A 16,300-nucleotide genomic window follows, 5' to 3' on the forward strand; every position below is an offset into this window, starting at 1 on the left:
TCTTTCTTTCTTTCTTTCTTTCTTTCTTTCTTTCTTTCTTTCTTTCTTTCTTTCTTTCTTTCTTTCTTTCTTTCTTCTCTCTCTCTTTCTCCTCCCTCCCCCTCCTTCCCTCCCTTTCTTTCTTTCTTTTCTTTCTTCTTTCTTTCTTCCCCCCTTTCCCCCCACCAATGTTCTATTTACCAATTATTAAACCTTTGGCATGAGCCTGTTCTGTTTGACTACCCAAGTCTGGTTGCTATTTACCTGGATTGTCTAAACCACATGGCCAGAGCCTTCCTTCCTAGTTTATTTCTCCAAGCTACACAGCAACGTAGTGGAGAGGCAGAAAGGGCCTGTCTGTATGCTGAAGAGGCATGCATGTGATAAGAGGCAAAGGAGCAGGGAAGAGCCAGGCTTTCCCATTTTATAATGAGGCTCACAGGAATTAGCTCATACCCTCCAGACCTGTCCAGTCTGTGAAATCGTATTAACCTGTTCGGAAGTCAGTCCTCTCCCAGTAGGCTCCCACTTCTTAAGGATTCCAACACCTCCACATTGCCACTTTGGGGCCCCAGTTTTCAACAGATAAAGCCCACGAGGCAGCAGACCATATCCAAACAGCAGCTGCCACACAGAGAGTCTGAGAAAGGCAGTGGGTGAGAGGGCTGGAGCAGACTTTGCTACATGAGGTTTTGTTTTCTTTTTGGCTGGTCTAGAACTTGCTGTGTAGACCAGGCTGACCTTGAACTCACAGAGATGTCTCTGCCTCCCAAGTGTTGGGATTAAAGGTATGTACCACCATGCCCAGTCTTGCTCTGTGAATTCTAAAGGTGAACTTCAAACATGAGGTCTACCTTCAATGATTTTTTTAAAAAGTGCACACTACAGTGTTATTAACTATGGACACACTATTGTCTGTGTGTCTCTGCATGTGGTCTATGATCAACTCTTTTTGATGTAAGTGTATGTAAAGGCTTCAGTTTTAGTGTTCTTTCTGTACATTGTTTTAGTTACTTATCATGTCTATTGGGGTTCTGTATAGATTTTCATTGAGTGTGCAGATCTCTCCGTGAAAGGCCACTAAGCAGTATCCATTATCCTAACCCAACAGGAGACATCTTTTCACTTACTTGTGTTGCCGTTACCTTCCCGATGTTTTTCTGTTTGGTGTATATACATTTTTCATCTCCTTGGATGTGGTTGTCTTGACTTTATTCTTTTTGATATCATAAATGGGATTTACTTTTTGTTTAGAGCTTCCTTCTTATGTCATATCTCAGTGTGTAGAAACATTTTAGTCAATTCCATGGTGGTGTAGCCAAATGTCACAATGCTTATAATTAAAAAAAAAAATAGTAGAAAGTTGATTCTCCTAATTTTGGAAGCTAGGAAGTCCAAGCTCCCAGCACCAACAGACTAGACCTTTGGTAATGGCTCACCACGTGCTTCTGAAGTGATAGCTTTTTGCTGTCCTCAGGGCATGAGGATAGACTGGTTGTTTCCTGACATTTTAGTGGGAGAAGGGGCAAAAAGGACTAGGCCACTCCGGTTTATTCCCTTAGAGAGCGTTCCATTCATGAGGATGGAGTACTTATGCCCAATCGCTTCTGACAGGCCTTACCTCTTTAAAATATACCAAGTATTAGGCTTCAACACAGCAATTTTGGAAGGACACAGATAAGGAACAAGAGGTTTGCTTACAATTTTAAAATTATCATTCAGTTTGGCTGATAAAGACACCTCATAAAGTTATGGTATTATTTTCCTGGGATGTTTTAACTTTGAGAAGTCAGCAATTAGATCTCATGGCATTCATTATATGTGTCTTAAATCGTAATAGGTATTTGTGAAACTGCTAGAAGTCTTGAACTATCTGAATTGTTACTGTCATCTCCCTGGCTGTATGCTCCTATCCTGAACTTGACAGTCTCTGGTTTTGTTTTGTTTTGTTTTGTTTTGTTGTTTGTTTGTTTGTTTGGTTTCTTTTTTCATTTAGGATACATCAGAGAAGGATTTCTTATCGTGCAGCATTCGGTAGACAAGGCCATCATGATGTATCACAGTGGCAGAGCAGCTGAAGTCATGTTTGCCAACACCACAATTTATGCAGAGAGATTCCCACACCCAGCCTTCATTCACGACACCTTCTTGTGGACTTTCATTGCTATGCTTCCTTGGACAATTTTATTTACATTTACTCAAATGGCACTTGTCATAGTTGGGACCATTATGTTGGAAAAGGAAAAGAGATTAAAGGTAATTTCATTTTATTTGTAATCTTCTGGGCCAGCAGAATAGGTGTGTGCAGAGGGTTGGGTAGTTCCCACACACCTCTCTCTGCTAGATAGACATCCTGTGGGAGCTGCATGCAATCGTGGGCTGCCTGGAGTGTGCTCTGGGCCAGCAATCAATTTTCTGAGGCTTTGATTTTTTTTTAAAGAGAATTCTTGATTTGACTAAATGACCAAGAGAACACTATGGAAAGGAGTCAGATAGTAATGCCCCGAAAATGTCTATGGGATGACGTGAGCAACAAGGAGAGAATCAGACCAGGTCTTGAATTATGTAACCTAAAATATATCTTAATTGCTACAACCTGTGATCTTCCTGGGGATGATTTTCAGTAGGAAGTAAATCAAGGCTTCATTATTGACAATAGTGGCTGCAGTCAGGAAGCTGCGAGAGCGCTCACCTGTCCATCAACTTGTTTAATGCTTACTTACAAATTACCTCCCTGGTTCCAGACACTCTGATGGACTTCATGTTTAAAGTCTGGCTTTATCAGCAGCTAACTCTATGATCATTCTCTGTTTCCCCAAATGTAAATTGAAGACTGTAGTAGCTACTTTTGTTGTTATTGGGGCAGTTAATGATATTTTAGAAGTCTCTAGAACCCATCTATAATCATCCTACAACTGGTAGTTTAAAAAAGAGAAGACAACACTCTACTTACACATTGTTCAAAGTTTAGTTTAGATGTAAGTTAATATGTAATATCTTAATTACCCAAGTGGGTGTTTACTGGCCAGACATTGGACAGAGATGGTTAGTATCTAGAATATGCAAAGAACTTGAAATTCAACATCAAGAAAACAGCCTGATTTAAAAAACAGAGCAGGGAACCGAACAGAGTTCCCCAAAGATGAAAACCAGATGGCTGAAAAACATTTTTAAAAAAATGTTCCATGTTCTGGGCTATTAGAAAAATTCAATTAAAACTACTTTGGAAATTTATCTTACTCAAGTCAGAATAAAAAAAAATAAGATAAAAAAACAACAAAACAAACAAAACACCAATGAGAGCAAATGCTGCCATGGTTGTGGGGAAAGGAGAACACATTCCTTACTGGCACTTCTTATGGCAGTGCAGACCAGCACAGCCACCATGGAAACCAGTGTGGAGGTTCCTCGAAGAGTTGGGTCTACCACAAGCTCTCACTGTACCATAACTCTTGGGCATAAATCTAAAGGACTCTATATCCAACTACAGAGTTACGTGCTCATCAATGTTCATAACTGCCCTACTCACCATAGCTAGGAAAAAAAGGGGGACAAGTTATTCTTGAAGCACAGTGGTGGCTTTGCTTGTTCTGAGCAGCAGTGAACGATATAGTTCAATAGGTAGATGCTACCAGAGCAAGGGGTTTGGCACAGGCTAGTCCTGTGCCCAGCACTGTTACCTCCACAAAGAGCAGGTGTGGAGAGAGGTATGGAGGGCTCACTGACTAGAAGGGAAAGCAAAAGACAGAAAATACACCAGAGGTTGCATGTCTCACCATTACATATTCTTTTCTATTTCCTTTTAATCATTAAAAAATGCAAAAACCATTCTTAGGTTTCAGGATATACAGAAATGATCATTGTGATGGATTGGTCCATGGGTCATTATTTGCTGACAAAGCTTGGCCATTTAGGCAAGACTAAAGACAAGAAGGTAATTTTAAGGTAATTCTGACAGGCCAGGGGAAAGGCAGGAAAGTCTGAGTTAAGTTGTCTTAATCTATGGGACAGAGATCAATCCATGGACCTATATTTAGGAAGTAGACAGCAGTTGAAATGGATATGTATATGACTGACATTGAATTTTTGGACTTTGCACACACTTCTCTCAGGGATTTCCCCACACATCCTGTTGTTGCTAAGGTGTTTGGAGATGCTTGTCACGTGATGTCCAGATTGAGTGAGTCCACCGACTCCCAAAGGGACAGTGACACTGGGCTTAGTAAAGACAGATCTCAACAGGGAACACAATCATTCTTTTCCTCCCTGGCTAAGGAAGTAAAATTATGATGCCCCAAATCACCCGTGCTTGAAACCTCAGTTTTATCCATGTGGTGCAATGCATAATTTCCTGCTGTTGTAGTGTTGTCTTTCTGTGCTTCATCTCTAAAATGGAAATGTCAATATTCTACCATGAAAGTGAGACTCCAGGTTAGTGCCCAAGGAAAACTGAGCAAGAGTCTTGGTTATGTCCTTATTTCCTTTGTCTCTTACACAGGGGAATTAATGTAACCCTGATGCTTCCCAACCCCTCATGGCTCCCCTTCCTTCTCCCTTTGTAGTAATGCCATCTTCCAGTTGTTCAAGCTTTTGTTATTATCATCTAGCTATGCCAGCACAGTCTCTTTGGTTTAGCCAACAACTGTCTTTCCCTAATGTTTTCATATTAGTCCCTTGCCCCTCAGTGAAACCATTCTTTGTTTATGTTTTTCTGTTGGTTTTTTTTTCACTGTAAGACCTTTTCTTCCTTAACTGGTGGATCACCTTTTTCAAATCTATTTTTTAGCTACCAATTGAAACAGCCAGTTTATTTTCCATGTCACAGAAACTTAAACCAGACACTTTAAGCTAGTGTTCATTTTGTTTTGTTTAATTGAAAATATTTTTTATTTCTAGACATGGTGATTCACAGCTTTAGTCCCAGCACCTGAGATGCAGAGGCAGGTGGATCCCTGTGAGTTCAAGGTCATCCTGGTCTACACAGAGTGTAGGCCAGTCAGGACTTAATAGAGATATCCTGCCTTAAAACAAAAATTAAAAAAAATTCTTTGAGAATTTCATAATCATACTTTGGTTATCTTTACCTCTCCTCTCTCTTTCTAGATCCACACCCTCTTCTGTACCCAAACCAACTTTGTGCCTTCATTAAAACAATACTAAACAACAAAAAAAAGAAATCCAGTTTGTGCCCTTGTTCCTAAAGGCTATTGATATTTTAATGTGTAAAAGCCCACGTTAGTGTTGGCTCACTTTTGAACTTAAGCAGAATTGCGCAATAGTGATTCTCTGGCATCTGACGGGCATTCATATTCCACGGAGTTGTAATCCGTACAACTTGTTTCCACAGATGGAATGTGGTAATAGGGGTGAACTCTTGTGACTTGGAATTATGTTATAGTGGGTAATAATTAGGTTATAGTTGGTAATAATTAGGTTATAGTGGGTAATAATTAGGTTATAGTGGGTAATAATTAGGTTATAGAGGTAATAATCATGTTATTCTGGATAATGGCACTTTGAAACGTCCTCCTTCACTTTGTTTGATGCTGCTGCTGTTAGCATGCCTATCTGGCAAGTTGTGCTTTATTCATTAGACTTTAGCAGACTTGTAATAAAGCATAATGTCTTCATCTCCTGGTTTCTAATTTGCACATCTTCTCATGATGGGTTCTAGTTCTCCTTTGCTATATAAGGGCACTGCACCTTAACAAATGACTCACACCTGTCACCTCATATTCTCCCTGTCTTGGATTCAGGCATGACACTCACTCTTGGTCTCAGCCAAGGTTGTTCTCCTGTTTGCAGCAATGGTGGGGAAAGAATCATTTCTTAGCTCCTCTGGTTGTGGATAGAATTCAGTTCCTTAAAGGCCCAGGACAGAATATTTTAGTTTCTTTTTGTTGTTGTTGTTGGCCAGAGCAACTGATATTCTCAAAGTGCATCAGCTGCCTTTACATGGGGTACAATGTAACTACAGGCACTTGAGTTCATCACCTTCGCCACATCCCATTGACTGAAACAAGTTATGCAACCTGCTTACACCAAAGAGAAGTAACAAGAACAGAATCTGAACACCAGAAGGCACAAGAGACAAAGCCATCTTGGAGACTGTTTATGATACATGGAAAATTTTAACTGAAGTCGAGACATTGTGACATTTACTTGAGTGGATTTTACATTCCCGTGGGTTTTGTTTTTGTTGTTGTTGTTTTTGTTTTTTTTAAATTTTGAGGCACACTTAGGTATCCTGGAAACAGTTTATTCTTTGAGACCTCTTCCTGCTCCCTTTTTCAGTACAAAGGATGGAACCCAAGGCTTGGCGTACGCCGGGGAGGTACTCTTCCATTGAACTGTAGCCCCCCAATCTTGTTTTGTTTTGTTTTTTAAGACAGAGTCTCAGATGTAGCTCAGGTTAGCCTGAATATTATATATAGCTTGTAATGGTCTCGAATTCATGATCCTCCTGATTGTGTTCCATAAATTCTGGTATTGTGGGCATATGCCTTCATACCCAGCTATTAATTTATATGTTTCTTGTTGGGTGGGGGTGACAGCAGGGTTTATTCTAAAGCTTTTGTTCTCACTTTGAGGCAATTTGCTCCAGTGGTCACTCGGCAACGTTTGGAGGGAATTTTCACAACTAAGACAGATGTTGCTTCCATCAGATTGGTAGAAGCCAGGGATGCTGCTGAATACTCTATAATGCCCACCACAGTGTCCTGTGATGCAAAACTGAACTGACAGCCGTATCAAAGTTAAGAAGCCTTGATATGCATAAAGACATAGGATGATGTTCTACACAGAAAATTTTCTCAATAGTATTTAGGTTGAAAATCCAGGTCTAGGCCCATTAAACCGTACACACTGCTCACATAAAATCGTTGTAGATAACCTTCTTTTGATGGTGGCTACAGTTTAATCTGGCTATTGGCAACTGGAATTTCTTCTTTGCCTATGTTGCTGTGTTCTGGCCCTGGGGTATAGCCTCATGAGCTCTAAGATGTATCCTGCTGATAATCTCTGCCCCCTCTGGAATTTGTCCCTGGATACTCCAGCTGCTTTGCCCTCTCTGGGCTTATGTGTCTTTTCACCTCAAGGCAGCTGCTGGGCTCCTCTTCAGTGGGCAGCGCTACTCCATAGGCTGGGGTCTTGGACTGCATAAAAAAGGAGAAACTGGCTGAGCACTTACCACACAGAGATATTCTGTATATCACTTTCCGGTAATACCGCCTGCATACACTGCTAACAGAGCTCAGTGACTCTCTACTCTCTCTCTCTCTCTCTCTCTCTCTCTCTCTCTCTCTCTCTCTCTCTCTCTNCTCTCTCTCTCTCTCTCTCTCTCTCTCTCTCTCTCTCTCTCTCTCTCATGAACTATTGCTTTTATCAAGTAAACTGAGAAATTGAATTGTCTTAAGTTTTTCCCTTTATCACTAGCCATTAGGAAAGAGAGGGATTGGCGACACAAAGAGGCAGCTTGAATAGACAGGAACAGGGTGTCCTTCAGTATGATTTATAATACTGTCACCTCTCGGTCTGGTATTCCAATTTGAATCTTATTTTATTTTTTATGTATTTTATTTGGCTTGCATATATGTATGCATATGTACCACGTGTGTGCCTATTTCCTGCAAAGGCCAGAAGAGGGTGTTGGATCCCTGGAATGGATGTTACATATGGCTGTGAGCATCCTGTGGGCACTGGGAACTGAATCTGGATCCTCTGCAAGAACGATGAGCTAATTGGCTTCTTTTTGTTTCCAACTCGACACAAGCTAGAGTCATTTGGGGAGAGGGACTCTCAACAGAGAAAATGCCTCCATAAGATTAGCCTGTAAGCAGGTCTGTAGGGCATTTTCTTGATTGATGATTGATGGGGGAGTGCCCAGCCCATCATGGGACTCCTGGGTAGGTGGTCCTGAACTGTATAAGAAATCAGACTGAGCAGGTCATGGAGAAACAACAGTTAGCAGCATTCCTCCATGGCCTCTGCATCAGCTCCTCCAGTTCCTCCTCTGACTTGGGAGCTAAAATAACCCTTTTTCTTTCCTAAGTTGCTTTCAGTCCTGTTGTTTTACCACAACACCAGAAAGCCTAACTAAGTAGCCAACGATCTCCACAAGGGATCCATTTCTCCAGCCCCCCTGGATTTCTAGTTTGTAAATCCAGAAGAGGTTAGTGGAGGTAAATCCTAGGATGAAAGCAGCTCGAGAGAGTGGCACAATGTGGCTATGTGCCCATAAAGCTATCTCTATAGAAATTTAAGGTGGCAATCAGCTCATGCATCATAGCCTATCCCCACTCAAACCTATGGTGGGATTCAAATGTGTTTATCTTTTGGGTTTATTATTTCCTGGAAGCAGGGCATAATTGAAAGAAGACTAATCTTAGCTTTGCTTATCTGTTTGTTTTGTAAGACAGGGTCTCTGTGTAGTCCTGGCTGTCTTGAAACTCACTCTGCAGATCTATGTGCCTCTGCCTTCCGAGTGCTAAGATCAAGATGTGCCACCACGGCCCAACTTAATCTTAACTTTCTACTCTTTTAGTTTTTAAAAATGTTTCTTATGCCAGAATCAGAACTTACTGAGTCTTAGGAGAAAATAAATCTGGACCTAGAATTCTGTGTTGAAATCACAGCACTGACAGGGTGTGAGACTGAACTCAGTTAGGTCCTTGGGTTATTGTGAGGTGTGATTTCTTTGTCGGTAAACTGGAGTGGTGATAGTTAAGCCACGTAGAGTAAGATGTACGAAGGCAATTGAGGCGTGTTTTTCATGACCCTTGGCTTGTGTTGATTCTCCTTCAGGAATACCAGCTCATGGTGGGACTCAGTAATGCTATGCTCTGGGTTTCCTATTTCATCACCTTCTTAGTGATGTATTTCATCATCATCTGTTTGCTGTGTGGGATTTTATTCCTCAAGGCAAGTATCCATTTGCACTCAGCACGTCACAGCCTTAAGGAGGATGAAAAAGTTGAGGTGTGGGCAGAGTGGGTTAGTTTGCCCAAGAGTTAATGTGTTTCTCCACTGACTCCACTGTGGGGGTTCAAAAGGTGCGGTGTATCAGGAGTGGGGAAAGAGCCACGGATGAATGGCCCTTTGTAGACAGTGACTTCAGTGTCTCTGAGCGGCTTGACTCATTTCACTAGGGAGGTGTTCCATAGCTTCCTTCACTTCTGTGCCTTCCCCCTCCCCCATCACTCCACTCGTGACTAAACCAGCTCCTTGATTATTTCATCAGATTACACATGAGAGAGTCTTCCAGCACAGTGACCCGTTCTTCATTGCCTTCTATTTCACGTGTTTTGCCGTCTCCTCAATGCTGCTCGGCTTCCTGATTAGCACACTCTTTAATAAAGGTGAGCTGACCAGAAGAAACTCTCGTTCAGGAAGCATCCTCAGAGTTTCAGATGCCACTGGAGAAATTTCAGGAAAAATGTCTCCTTGCACTCTCAGTTAAGTAGGAATCTTGATGGGGGACCTTCTGTGTACTAGGCGCAGTGCAAACTGCTGGTGACAGAGTGGCAGGCAAACGTGTCCCCTCCTTTTGGAGAGCTGTATTCTTTCCTTTGTAGTAAAAGGGAGGCTTGTGCCAACTGACCCTCTTTCCCTTCTCCCTCTCCAGCCTCTCTGGCCACTTCCATTGCAGGGTTCCTCCACTTCCTCACCTTCTTTCCGTATTTGATCTTCTATCATAAGTACGACCAGACAGGCCTCAGCGGGAAGCTGGCTCTCTGTCTCATTACCAACACTGCGCTAGCATTTGGGACCGACTTGATATGCAAGCTGGAAATGAAGGGTGAGTCTCCCCTTTGTGGCAGCACCTGCATTAATTTGCATCTCAGACGGAAAGGACAGACCATACAGAGTGGGGGAGAGCAGGGCTAAAAGGTAGTTTGAGTGTTCCTGCCCTATTTATTGGCTTTATCACAAAAAAAAAAAAAAAAAAAAAAAACCCAACCGTGTGTGTACCTTATATATGTACATACTGTTTATACATATATACATGTACACATTCAAGAAAGTGATATAAGTGATATTACAAGTAACATTAAGTATTTATATTTGTACATATATGTTATGTGTGTGTTTTACCTATGTCTCTCCTGGGGAATAACAGACAACAGATGCCTTTCACACTGAAAAATGTCAGTGTTTCATTACTGACTCATTGTAGGTTTTTCAAAGATGAATTTATTCAGCTGAGAAAAACTTGAGTAGAGGAGTTATGGTGTATAGACAAATTTTCTTGTGTGTTTACTTGTATTTAGAAAGACAGTAAGTGGCATTGTGTTTTAATTGTTTTGTTTATTGGCATTATTTACTGGCAATTGTTCTTCATTTATGATTGGTCTTGTGTTTTAATCTATCACTGGAGAAATTTCTGTAGTTCTTTTTTGTGATCTTGTTTCATTTTGGTAAATTAGCCTATTACTGAGCTGTTGTAATAAGCATTCTTTGGAAGTTTCTACCCTACCTTGGATCATTTAGTAAAGAAGAAGAAGAAGAAGAAGAAGAAGAAGAAGAAGAAGAAGAAGAAGGAGGAGGAGAAAGAAGAAGAAAAAGAAGAAGAAGAAGAAGAAGAAGAAGAAGAAGAAGAAGAAGAAGAAGAAGAAGAAGAAGAAGAAGAAGAAGAAGGATCTGCTCTGCTCTAGTCAGTTTATTTCTGTGTGTTACTTGGTGCTTCTATCTTGTAGGTTTTAATATCCTTTCTTTGTTCTGGATTTTAAAAAAGATTTAGCCATAAAGTGTTTCAGAGCTTACTCTGGGGTAATTTACTTTTGCTGCACTAAGTGCTTTCTATTCCCTTCGTGTTCCACATTTGAACGCTTTAAGGTTTATTCCACTGACTAGGTCTCCTGTACCCTCAACCTGTGGCCTCTCGCCCTAGAGAATGCTGACTGGACAGAGATTTGATCATCTAATGATGTCTTAGAGATCCTCTGTTTTGTCTTCATTGTTTTTTTTTTTTTTTTTCAAGATTGCAGTATTTGTACTCTTTCTTCTAATTGATCTCTGTTGTTGAGACTTTTACACTTGATTTACTGAGCTTATAATTTTAAAGATTTCCCTTTGACTCATTTTCAAAATCTGAGTCTTTACTAAATTTCTCATTTGTATCCTGAGTTAATCTTCCTTAATTCACTTAGCTCTTTTATCTGGATTTATTAGACTCTTTAAAAATTATTCTGTTTAATTCTTTATCTGGCAGCTCACACACTTTGATCTCTTTGGAACCTGTTGGTAGTTGGGGACTTTAACGGGTGTACTCTTTCCTGTTGCATTTTGCTTGTGTTCATCAGTGCAGCTGATTTTCCTTGTTTGTGCACAGTAGTAACTTCCAATTTCCTACATGCTAGCCTGGAGAATAGAAGTTGAGCCTTACTTCTTCTTACTGATGAATATGAGTTTATATGTATTGTTGGTTGTAGTCATGAGACTTCGCCTTAGAGAACTGAGGTATTGCTGCTTCACACCCAGATATTTGCTTTAATGATTCTATGATTTTGTGATTGTTTTTGTCACTGTAACTTTTAGTTGGGCTTGGCTAAAAGTTTTCTTCCATTATTTTTTTTTACTTCCTTTTCCTTCTGGGAAATCTAAATGTAATAGTGTCATCAAATAAGAGATGGACAGTACTTGTCGTCTCCAGAATACAACTGCAATTTCCTCCTTTAATCTTAAAGCATCTGGTATGGTGGGGTCTCTAGAAACACCACAACAGAGTGTTGAAATGCTAGAGGCAAGAAGGAAGTCCAGTTCAACAAGATTGAGTGGCCAGAGTTGGTTCAAACTTTGAAAGTCTGGCCCTGGGTAGTTTGTTTTAAGCATATTTAAACACAGCAAATTTGTAAAAAAAAATCCTGGTGATAATCAACTGTGTTCGCAATGAAGCTTAAGATATTACTAAATCAAAGCTCTTATAAAAATAAAGTGATATCTTCCATATTCCAAGATAGGTTCTATAGATTAAATGAGAAAGCAGGCTCAAGGGAAATGGTGCTTGTTATAAGGGTCTGGGGAGGGTCATGCTATAGACTGACTAAGATGAACAGACTCAAGATAAGTTTCTGTGGGAGCCAGTGTGGCCTGGGACATAGAAATAGCAGAGAGTTCCATGCCATTAACCATATCCATTCCAGCATTGTGGGTGGAAAACAGGTTATACATCTTTTTCTCTGAAGAGCCCACCCTGCATGTTTAGCATTTCTGGTCTTCCTGTGTGTATCTGTAGGCACAAGGACCCACATGCCTCCTACCCATTTTCTTCAGCCACTGTTAGACATCTGAAGTAACTGTTTCCCCTTTTGTTTCAGGGCATGGCGCTCAGTGGTACAACTTCGCTACAAAAGTAAACGTTGATGATGACTTAACCTTGGCTCACATAATAGGAATGTTTTTATTTAGTGCTTTTCTGTATGGCCTTGTGGCCTGGTACTTAGACGCTGTCTTTCCAGGGAAGTATGGTGTGCCCAAGCCCTGGAACTTTTTCCTGCAGGTGAGCACCTGCATGCCAGATATTTAGAACCCCAACCCCAGTCTTTCAGTGCCTAGTTTGTGGTATTGAAGCAGGATTATGTCTAATGGCCTTTCCATAGGGATTGGTGTTATAAGACTTCCTGTTTCTGTGACAAATACCTGAGAGGAACAACTCAAAGCTTCAAGTATGCTTTAGTTCACATTCCCATAGTCACATCACTTTGAGATGAGGCAAGGCAGAACATATTTGTGGGAAGGTATGGCAGAACAAAGCTACTCACCTCTTAGAAACCAGGAACCAGAGCCGGGATGTCTGTGCTGGTGGGATCCTGCCCTCTTCACGTTTAGCCTATTAGTGCCTGCGTTTCTGGATGTTGCTGCCCACCATCAACTTTGTTGCCTCCCCAGTTACTCATCTCTATAAACACCCTCAGAGACATACCCAGAAATGTGTTTTATTGAATACCTTGGCAAATCTCAAGGCAATTAAATGGACAGTGGAGATTAACCACAGTACCTCACCCTTTTTTGCATGATCACCACTGTATGCAATGAAATGATTTTCTGCAAAGAGACTCCATTTGAATGAATGCACACTAATAATGTCTATAGGCCCTAGTGGGAAGAGGAAAATTATGCTCATGTCTCTTTTTAGTTTTTTTTTTAAATATGACTATGCATATTTATGGAAACTGGTATAAAATTTAATGTACATGTATAATGAGTAGTTTATCAAATCAGGTTAATTACCATTTACACTTCAGGTTGAGAAACTATTAATTTCTCCCTTTTAGTTCCTTAGAGGATATATTAATAGATCAGTGTAAATTATAGTCACCCTACCATGCTGTAGAACCATGTATTCCCTCTAAGTTTATTTTATTTATTCCCATTACTCTTTCCACATCTCAGCCTGTAGTGACTAGAAATTATTCTGTATCTCCATGGGAACATGAGGTATATGTCTTTCTGTATTTGGGTTATTTTGCTTAGCATTGTTTCTTCCAGGAATTCACACCCAGGTAAACAAGTGGCACAGTCTTCTTTTATGGTCAACCATATTCCATTTCATGAGCATATCCTACTTTCTACATCTATTTACCCATCAAATCTATGTCTTGGCTACTGAGAATGGTGTTGCTACAAACATGAGAGCACAGTTGGGTGCATGCCCAGTTGTGGGGTTGCTGTTTCTAATTTTTGTTCTTTTGGGGGAACTTCTGCTGTGCTGTTTTCCATAATGGATGTGCTAATTTAAATTTTCAGCAGTAGTTTTCGAGAGTCCTTTTGCTTCACATTCAGCAACACTTTTTATGTTTGTTTTTGTGTTAGTTAGTCATATTAATGTGTGTGTGTGTGTGTGTGTGCGTATGTGTGTGTGTGTGTGTGTGTGTGTGTACAGGGGGGCAGCCCCTGCAGAGGGTCTTCTTTCTTGAGGCAGTGGAGGGGGAAGAGAGTCAGTGAAGTGTAAGACTTTGTCTTACGAGATTTTTAGGGTTGCTATATAATAATAAAAAGTTTACTTTTCTAAGTCTAAGTTACTATGATACTGTAGCTGACCTGCCTTCTGTGTTCCTCTGAGGCCAAAGGCTGCAGTCCCTGGCACTTAGCACCTCATCCCAAAAGAGCAGGAGATAAAGTACAGGATTAATTGCTAGAGCCTTTTCCCCTTTGCCCAGCTGACTCTTCCTTTTTGGACTGGGGGAAGTTTGGAGCAATAAACTTGTATTGAATCAGGAGAAGAAAATAATGCTTGCAGAAGGAAAAGCTTTTATAAGGCAAATATGCATAAGCTCACATAAGTTCATATACAGATTCATGAATGTGCATTTATGAATTTCCATTCAAACCAGTTGGATCCACCTCGCATACATTCTCACAATTACATACACAGTCCATACTTACATATGCATATGGAGCAAAAGAGCAAGCACCAGTGCAGAAAGAACACACTCATTCTGGATAAAAAAAAAAATGAGCTCCAATATTTATTGCATAGAGAAAGAAAAAGCTTCTACCCTTTTAATGCTAAATGAATTAAACCCAAGTTTGTAAGAAAAAAAAAACTTTTGTTCCTTTTAATAAGACTAAGCCTACCTTGTTATTAAGAAAAGACCTGTTCGGTCCCATGGTAAGGAGACGCCTGCTGTTCCTTCTGCATTCTGCAGCTTCTTTTTTCCTCTTTCCCTCTGCAACCACACATGGCTCTCTTAGTTTTTTAGATTACCTATAATTTCTAAGTTATTCCACTCTGCATTCTTTTTCTAATCTTGCTCTTTCCTTCTGCTCTGATGTCAGAATAATGCTATTATCCTTAATGCCTTTTCTCCCAATGCTATGCCTCTACTTCTAAGTTCTTCTTGAGCTCGGTTCTGTTTAAAAAGTGTTCTGTCTAAAAAAGTTCTCCTCAGCTCAATGCCCTCTCTGCTCAGTTCCCATAGCTCAGTTCTTCTGACTCCTCTCTTTGTCCTCAGCACTTAAACATATTTTGGAATACATGATCGCACGTTAAAAAGTCCATCGCAAGTTCACACAAAAAATCAAATCATAAATTGAAATAGAAGTTTACAACAGAGAATGTTTACATGCATATCCACTGGAGTAATTATCTGGCTAAACATCCATCACCTGTCACAGCTCCACAGGTTCACTAAAGGTTTAAAACCATAACTAAGTTATTAGTGAAGTTTTGTATAGATAAACCCAGTCAATATTTTATCTTCTATCCTAGCACCTGTTAGTTACCTTTTTATGACATTTGGTTACGGTTTTACAACCTCTTGGAATGTGCTCTGAGTAGGAGAAAGTCTGGTTACTATCTAAGAGCAATTAATTGGTGACGCATGAGAGACTGGTAGAGTTCTCATTGCAGTTTTGACTACTAGAAAATGACCTAATAGCAGCCCCACTATAAAAGAGCTGAATAATTTTAAGAACTCTTATAGGATCATCATTAAGACTTAAGAAGTCAGCTATTTGTCTATAGAGCAACACTACAATACAGTTCATCTTTGTAGGTCTGCAGAGATCTGCTCAAAAGGGGTGGACTAATACCTAGTGATTGTTATAAATGGTTAATAATAACAGGAAAAGCATATTAATAGCAGCAATCTTTCCTAAAATGAATTTTCTTAGGGCCTTGCCTAATAAGAGCAAATCTGTCACAGATTATATTATATTATAATCTGAAGCAGACCATCTCAGGAAGATCACCTGCTAGTTATTAGCTTGTCCTATTATGGCTCCCTGTGTGTGTGTGTGTGCGTGTGTGCGTGTGTGTGTGTGTGTGTGTCTGTCTGTCTGTCTGTGATAATATATTATTGTGATTTTGATTTGTAGCTCTTGTAGTGATGCTGGATAATTTTTATTTACTGGACCTTTGTGTGTCTTTCGAGAAATACCTATTCATATAATTTGCCATTTTGAAATTGCATTACACTTGAATTTCCTACGACTGAAGAGTTTCAGTTGCCTATCTATTCTGAAAACATTCCTTTTGGACAACTAGTTTAGAAATATTTTCTCCCATTTCACAGGTAAGTTGTAGTTGTTCTTTTGGGATCTTATTATTAAAAAAAAAAACCACCAGCTATCCATGAGTCTTAAAATATTGCCCCATTTTCCTTCTAGTAGGTTTATGTGTTTGGTTATCATATATGCTGAAGGATTGACCTTTGATCTCGTTCTGTGCACAGAGATCTAATTTTNTTTTTTTTTTTTTTTAACACTCAGCTGTGCTTTATTTTTTTTTTTTATTATTATTTTCTTTATTTACATTTCAAATGCTATCCCGAAAGATTCCCATACCCCTCCCCCCACCTCTGTTCCCCTACCCACCCACTCC

General features: G+C 40.0%; 1 protein-coding gene across 1 annotated transcript in view; it reads left to right on the top strand.

Annotated features, from left to right (window-relative positions):
• LOC110320750 (ATP-binding cassette sub-family A member 3-like) overlaps nucleotides 1–16,300 on the top strand; it is a 122,939-nt gene that overhangs the window by 15,306 nt on the left and 91,333 nt on the right. The window contains exons 6-10 of the mRNA XM_021196899.2: nucleotides 1,976–2,235; nucleotides 8,782–8,898; nucleotides 9,218–9,335; nucleotides 9,602–9,775; nucleotides 12,294–12,475. Coding sequence (XP_021052558.1) covers nucleotides 1,976–2,235; nucleotides 8,782–8,898; nucleotides 9,218–9,335; nucleotides 9,602–9,775; nucleotides 12,294–12,475 — 851 coding nt within the window. The remainder of the gene's footprint in view (nucleotides 1–1,975; nucleotides 2,236–8,781; nucleotides 8,899–9,217; nucleotides 9,336–9,601; nucleotides 9,776–12,293; nucleotides 12,476–16,300) is intronic.

Source organism: Mus pahari, chromosome 1 (assembly GCF_900095145.1).
Source record: "Mus pahari chromosome 1, PAHARI_EIJ_v1.1, whole genome shotgun sequence".
Taxonomy (NCBI): Eukaryota; Metazoa; Chordata; class Mammalia; order Rodentia; family Muridae; genus Mus; species Mus pahari.